The sequence below is a fragment of the Pipistrellus kuhlii genome, unplaced genomic scaffold (assembly GCF_014108245.1).
Source record: "Pipistrellus kuhlii isolate mPipKuh1 unplaced genomic scaffold, mPipKuh1.p scaffold_m20_p_121, whole genome shotgun sequence".
NCBI lineage: Eukaryota > Metazoa > Chordata > Mammalia > Chiroptera > Vespertilionidae > Pipistrellus > Pipistrellus kuhlii.
This window is the reverse complement of record NW_023425429.1, coordinates 35966-43111: the sequence shown is the minus strand read 5'-3', so window position 1 is coordinate 43111 and position 7146 is coordinate 35966. Positions and strand designations below refer to the sequence as shown.

The 7146-nt window shown below is 58.2% G+C and overlaps 1 protein-coding gene across 1 annotated transcript; it reads left to right on the top strand.

Annotated features, from left to right (window-relative positions):
- The first annotated feature begins 400 nt into the window (after nt 1-400).
- LOC118716879 (low affinity immunoglobulin gamma Fc region receptor III-like) lies at nt 401-6285 on the top strand. Its single transcript, XM_036434365.2, has 5 exons — nt 401-612; nt 1014-1034; nt 1268-1522; nt 4280-4534; nt 6002-6285. The coding sequence occupies exons 1-5, from the start codon at nt 450-452 to the stop codon at nt 6172-6174; spliced, it is 867 nt and encodes a 288-aa protein (XP_036290258.1). The 5' UTR covers nt 401-449; the 3' UTR covers nt 6175-6285.
- Nucleotides 6286-7146: the final 861 nt, after the last annotated feature.

Sequence of the window (7146 nt, the reverse complement as noted above, 5' to 3'; positions counted from 1 at the left end):
CTCAAACTTGAAAACTTTCCTCTGTATTTGAGGGTTGGAGGAGTCGGGGTTTGAAGGGCAGACGAAGGGGGCAGTGGTGTCTTTAGAGATTGCCTGGGGTTGGGTGTTGCCCACAGAGAACTATCCCTCTGCTTGTGGTTGTTGAGCAGACCTCCTTATCGGCTGCAGACATAAACGGGTTCTGTCTTGTCCGGGACTCAGTCCTTTAGCGCTTTCTGTGTGCCGGCGAGAAGGCTCAGGGCGTCTGGGAGGCCCACAAGGCCCGCCCCCAGCGCTGCTTCCTGGGCGCCCCAGTTGCTCACCGGCACCGTAACCGCCGGAGTCCCAGAGTGCAGGACCAGCTACATGGGAAAGGGTTCCTCTCAGAACACACTGGATGCTCCTTTGATCGTGCTGCTGATTCGTTAGCAGAATCGAAGTCTGGTGACTGTTGGACGTTCTGTGAGAGGATGACCAGCTTCCTTCCTCTTTCCTTGGTTCATCTCCGGAACCCTGATGGACTCAGGCCCAGTCCTGCGTGGACTTTGAAGACTAAAATGCTTCAGAATGTGCATCCCAGTTGCCTGCAGCTGCTTCACCCACGGACAGTTTTAGCGTTGTTGCTGCTGCTGGGTGAGTGAGGGCCTCCCTGGGTGAGTGAGGGCCTCCCTGGGTGAGTGAGGGCCTCCCTGGGTGAGTGAGGGCCTCCCTGGGGTAGGGTGGTTTCCACCAGGGACCTGCTGGTGAGGAGCAGGCTGGGCCCGTGGAGCTGGGCAGAGAGAGAAGCCTGCCTCTTAGCCATCGGCCAGTCCCTAAGCCACAGTTCAGAGGCCCTTCCACAGTCCCTGCACCAGGCACCCACGTGGACTTTGTAGGGGAGACAGGGTGAGACTAGAGCGTGAGCAGTGAGCATCTTGCACCACATCCAGGGAAGCAGGCTCTTGTTGTGGCTCCCCCACCCCCCACAACTGCATCTGCTCCCCGGGCGTCCTCTGCACCTGCTGACCCGCTGACTGCCCTCTTCTCTTTCACAGCCTCTGCAGACCGGGGAGCTGGTGAGTCTGCTGAATGCGTCCTGGTGGTTGAGTGGGCGTGTGCAGTCCCCTCTTTAGAGGGGCCTGGGGTTTGGTTCTTGGTGAGACTCCTGCTGGATCCACAAAGACAAAGGGTTGCGGCGCCGGAAGCACACGGGGCTGTGGGTGGTCTCCAGTGGACTCTGGCCCAAGGGCCCTGGAGGAACCCGTGGGCCTCCAAGGTCACTTATCCGCCCGTCTGCTCCCAGCGCCAGGTCTCCCCAAGGCCGTGCTGAGCCTCCAGCCCCCCTGGCTCCAGGTGTTCCCTGAGGACAACGTGACTCTGAGCTGCCAGGGGGCCCGCAGCCCAGGGGACAACTCCACCCGGTGGTTCCACAACGGGACCGCCATCCCCGCCCAGGCCCAGCCCCGCTACAGCTTCAAGGCCAGCAGCAGCCACCGCGGGGCCTACCGGTGCCAGACGGGCCAGACCAGCCTCAGCGACCCCGTGCACCTGGACGTGACTTCCGGTCAGTGGAGGGGCCGGGGCTGGGAGGCGGCCTGAGAGCCGCTGGCCGGCAGAGGGTTCGGAAGGGGTGGCCGCTTTCTGGGAAGTGTGGCCCGCGCTGTTGGAAGTGGTTTCTGCCCAGTCATTTCCCCTCGCACCCCTCCTCTTTGCTTCTGTGGGTTCCTCGGAATACAGGAGGCTGCTTGGCCTCAGACCTGATTGAGCAAGAAGGTGACAAGGCCACAAACAGGCCCCTGGGGTGAGAGCAGCAGAGGAAATATGTGTGCAGCCTGCCTGCCCTCATGGCCGTGTGGTCAGACGGCGGCTGGAGACCCACAGGAGGCAGAGGCGTGTCTGGGCACGCCGGGCATGGGTGAGGAGGGCGAGGGTCAACAGAGGAGGAATGCACGAGGCCGAAGTGGGGAGGGATTTGAATGTGTCAGGTCATCTGGACCCCAGATGGGCTGAGCCCCCATGGCCCAGCCCCCAAAGACGGGGAGTCAGGCTGGTAAGACTCTGGGCAGAGAACTCTGTGCACGTGTGGGTTCCGGGGGGGACAGAGAATGGTCTCAGCCAGTGGAATGTGGTCTCAGCCAGTGGCGTGTCCATTGTGAAGTGGCCTCCAGGCCCGCTCCCAGGGGAGCTGTCAGACTAACGAGGAGGCCTTCCTCGCAGGCAGGAGGCCAGGGGTCGTGGGATCTGGAAGATGAGGCAGAAGTGGGGGGAGGCTTGGAGTTTGATGCAATGACGTCATCTTTTATTCCTGACGGAGATGAGGTCATTAGATGCTTTAAACTGATCTGACTTGGAGTTACATATATGTCTGACGTTCAGCCTAATAGACTGCGGAGAAACCCTCCTCCACAGGAACCACACCCCCGGGTGTGAAATGGCACCTTTGTGCCGGAGCTGGCTGATTCAGGGCGCTGCGCGGGGCAGGCAGCGCTCAGTCCTGTGTGAGGGGGCTGGGCCGTCTTCTAGATCCTGCTTCCTCAGAGCCCCGTTTCTCGGATGGAGCCCCAGTGAACGGCCATCGGGACTGACCAGGGGTCCAGAACAGCGCTCCCCGCCTGGGTGACTTTGGCCTGGGAATTGTTTTGAGCTGAAGGTGACTGAGACCCAGCAGGTTCCTGAGGAGCCCTCACCGCTCCCGGAGAGAAGGCAGAGCTGTCACCAGCAGGAACTGCTTGTGGCCCATGTAGAGGGCAGGCACACCGCTGACTACTGCACATCTCCTCTTCGCATGTCCTGCCCTTCCTCCTCTCCGAGGCCCCGGGCCTTGCCTCACCCTTAGCTCAGGTCATACACACCTCACCCAGCCTGTCTCTCATGTCTGTGCTCCTGCACATACTAGTGTGCACGCACTTACGTGTGCTCATTGTTCCTGGTTATTTAACTATTAACCAAACAAGAACCTACAAGGTTCCCTTCCTCCCCCGACTTGGCCACCACACCTGCCCCTGACGGCACAGCCGTCTGCCCTCTGCCCACGGCCGCCCCAACAGCTGGCTGTGCTCCCGACTTTTCCTACAAAAAGTAGAACTTGAGATTTTATTATTTTATTTTTTTAACTTTGAAATTTTGCTCTGATTTAATTTTCTCTGAAAAGGTAGATTCTACATGATGGTAAGAATGCTGAAAGAAAACTGACAAGTACAAACTGATTTAAGAGACAGACACTCAAGGTAAATTGTAACGGAAATACAGTAATGAATTTTGGCCTGATAACCCTCATGCTGTGTTATAGCAAACACTAAAATCCATGCAACAGACAAATTAGTGACATTAGGACTTTTTCTCCAGACTTTCTGGGGAAAATAAACAATATACCGGGGTGCTTTCATAATGAATTATTCTTACTTATGACTGATTTTCCCAAGTTTTCAGTCATTTTTGATGAAAAATCATCCTTCAAATAGAAGACCAGGTAAACTTACATGAAGACATCAGGTGTCTTTTGATCTCCTGTCTGCTAGAGAACTTGAGATTTTAAAGACCTTTGCTCTGAAGGATTGCTAGAGGGAAGCCAGCTGGTCCCACCCCTTCACTGCAAAGAAGCGCAGCCACAGGCCTCAGAGCCGAGGGTCTCCTGGGAAAAGCCAGGACCAGAATCCTGACTCCAGATGCGTCTCCCGCCGTCTCATCAGCCTCCCCCCCTCCCCCCCCCGCGTTCCTCCACAGTCAGGCTGTCTTGGCTGAGCGATCACTTAAGTAAGGGGCCTTGAGCTCCAGTTGAGTTTTTATAGCAACTGGAGAAGGGCTTTTCCAGTGTCTCTGAAACGTGCTTTCCAGACCGTGCTCCTCAGCACCCACTTCCTGACTCTGCCTCCTCTGGCAGGAAGGGTGCCCGAGCTTGTGGCAGGCAGGGAAGCCTGTGCCACTGCTACTCTGGTTCAGTCACACGGACCTGAATCAAGTGCCCCGCACTGCTCTGCGGGTGGAAGGTGGGTGAGGCCTCACCAGGCCCCACGGTCACTCCTTCCCTTCCGCTTGGAGCCCGGCCCACAGCGCTGTGCCCGCTGTGCCCGCAGACGCTGTCACCTCCGGGGCACCACCCTCCCTCCGGGGCAGCTTCTAAGTCCTGGCGCCGCCTGAGGGGTTCCTACTCTTCCTACCTGTGACTGCAAGACTTCCTCCCTCAGGCCCGCAGCCTCAGGGTAATGGAACGGCTGGCCTGCCAGGAGGCATCTCCATTGCTGCCCCCCAGTGAGGCAGCCCCACATGGGCTGCAGGGCCAGCATGCAGCCTCAGACCCTCTCCTGCCCTTTGTGTCTTCCAGCCTGGCTGCTGCTCCAGACGCCCCGCCTGCTGGTCCCGCAGGGGGAGCCCATCGTGCTGCGGTGCCACAGCTGGAAGAACTGGCGCCTGTACAAGATCACGTTCTTCCAGGACGGGAAGCCCAAGTGGTTTGCCCACACGAACTCCAGCTTCTCCATCCCACACGCAGACGCCAGCCACAGTGGCGCGTACCACTGCTCGGGGTTCCTGGGGCAGACGCTGCACTCATCGCAGCCCGTGAGCATCACCGTCCCAGGTGGGAGCCCTGCCCAGGTGGCAGGAGGGAGGGCAGGGTCCCCGCAGCACCGGCTCCCCTGGGCGGGCATCCAGGGGACCGCCCGTCCTAGCTGCACTGCCGGGAGGGCATGGAGCCCTGTCCAGCTCCCTCCTGAGGGACTAGGAAACGGTGCCACACACTCGGAGTTCAGCTCTCGGGATAAAAGACGCCTTTCGCCCTCTTACCTCCTCGCAGGCACACCGCCTTCCCCCCTCCACCTCCTGCAGACGTGGCACGTGGCCCTCGGCAGGCTCTGAGCGCTGCGTCCCTCAGCCCCTGTCCGCTTAGCTCCAACCTCAGCTCCGGGCAGGGCCGCCTGGGGCAGGGGCGTCTGCCGCACAAAGCACCGTCTTCTGACCTTGAGGAGCTGTGCGCCTGACCTCGGAGTGTGTCTGTGAGGGACATTCCCGGCCATTTCCGCCGGATGAGTGCGCCCTGGGCTCGGGAGGAGGCGCGGGACACCGAGGGCGAGGTGTGCGGGTTCCCCGCTCACGGCTCCCCAGGCTGGGCCCCAGCACAGTTTGTGTTCATGGCGCACATTTAAGTCTCGAGAAGCCTTGTTATAAAGAAAACTTTTAAACTAAAATTCATAAGGCATTTGCAAAACCTACGTGACCACAAAAACCTTTTCCTCTATGACTTTGTGGGGGAGGAAAAATGTTCTCTACCCTTTAAGCTTCTCTCATCTGGTCTAATAATTAAAATGACATGAGACAGATTAACAAGAAAATGAGCAAATTTAATTACACACATACGTATGGGGACCCGCAGAGACAGAAAGGGATGATGAGGGACATAAGACATTCTGAGCTGAGGATGAGATGAGGCTTGGTGGTGGTGGTGGTGGGGAGGGGCTTTGGCATGAAGGAAGGTCATTGGAAGATGATAAGAAGAGCAGATGTTCAGTTCTGAGCTAGTTTTCTCTGCCCTCTACACAGGCCATAAAAAGTTATTTCTGGCCCTAGCTGGTTTGGCTCAGTAGAGAGCTTCGGCCTGTGGACCCTTTGGTCCTGGGTTCAGTTCTGGTCAAGAGCAGGTACCTCGGTTACAGGCTCCCCCCGGGCCTGGCCTCGTGCAGGAGGAACCCACCATGTTCCTCTCACATCGGTGTTTCTCTGTCTCTCCCTCTCTCTTCCACTCTCTAGAACCAATGGGAAACGCCTCTCATGAGCCCACAGGGTCTGGGTTGCCTCAGCTCAAAACACCCACATGCCAAAGTGGCCCGCGAGGCGAGCCCCCAGCTTCTGTCAGGTCCTCCAAGCAGGTGCAGCGCCCCCTGGCAGGGGCCGGCGGAGCTGTGCTGGGGAGGCGAGGAGACTCGACCGCTGCTCCTGGCAGGCGGCAGGCCTCGGCCCCTGGCCTGGAGGCCTCCACAGCGGGAGGGCGCTCTGGGGGCCTGGCTCTGGGTTCTGACCGGGCCTTTAACAATGTCCTCTCCACCCGCAGCCACGTCACCCGTCCTCCCTCTGTGGCCCCACTTCGCGTTCTGCCTGGTGATGGGGCTCCTGTTTGCAGTGGACACGGGGCTCTACTTCTTTGTGCAGAAAGAGCTTCGGAGCTCAGCGAGGGACAGGAGGAATGACCAAGTCACATGGACCAAGAGCCCTGCGGACAAGTGACCCCTCATCTCACCTGCAGGAGCTGCAGTCTCTGCAGGCCAGACCTCTGCCTCCCGCCCTCCTGCTGGGCGAGCCGCAGCTGCGCTGGGCCTGGGGCTCGCCCTCACGGACTTCCTGCTGGTCAAGAGGACTGACCTGAGTCTCCACAGGCCTCACAGAGGCTCCTCTCTCTCTCCCTCTCTCTCCCCTCTCTCTCTCTCTCTCTCTCTCTCTCTCTCTCTCTCTCTCTCTCTCTCTCTCACACACACACACACACACACACACACACACACTCACTAAGTCCTGCTTCCACTTTCACATCAGCCCCGCACCTGACCTCTAGGCCTGCTCGCCCTGCACTGCCACAGCCTCCTGCCGGGTCTGTTCTGGCCAGAGTCCTCTTAAATGTGCTCACCGGCCACGTTTTTGCTCCAAGCCACACCCTAGCACTCCTTGCACTTAGGAGTACAAGCTAAGGCCTGTGCAGTGCTCTCAGGCCTCACTGCCTCCACCTCACTGCTCCTGTTCCTTCCTTCCTTCCTTCCTTCCTTCCTTCCTTCCTTCCTTCCTTCCTTCCTTCCTCTCACTGATCATACTTCTGCCCAGGGTTCATGTTATTCCCTGTTTCTGGAATGTTCTTTCTTACAGATGTGCCATCATACTTCATCATGGTCTTTACCCAAATGTCACCTTATCAGTGAGGTCTCTGATCATTCAATATGATTCCACTCCCGCCTTCTCCTGACCCGTCTGCTGTGCTTTTCCTCATTGTGCTGTCACCAGCCTCTGCCCTCGGGTGGGGCCCCAGGAGAGCAGGCCTTTGTTCACTGCTGTGCACCCACAGCCAGCGCAGGGTCTGGCACGTGATAAAGAACTCAATCAGTGCTCTGGAATGAGTAAATTCTTTAGCAAATGTAGGGAATTTTAAATCTAGAAACGATGTCATGCAGTCTCCTTGTTTTAAAACGGAGGAAGAGTGGCCTGGATGAGCTT

Coding starts and splice junctions, on each gene's coding strand:
- LOC118716879 (XM_036434365.2), top strand. CDS start 450: ATGACCAGCTTCCTTCCTCTTTCCTTGGTTCATCTCCGGAACCCTGAT. Junction 1,035..1,267: donor CTCTGCAGACCGGGGAGCTG/GTGAGTCTGCTG, acceptor TCCCAGCGCCAG/GTCTCCCCAAGGCCGTGCTG. Junction 4,535..6,001: donor CGTGAGCATCACCGTCCCAG/GTGGGAGCCCTG, acceptor CTCCACCCGCAG/CCACGTCACCCGTCCTCCCT.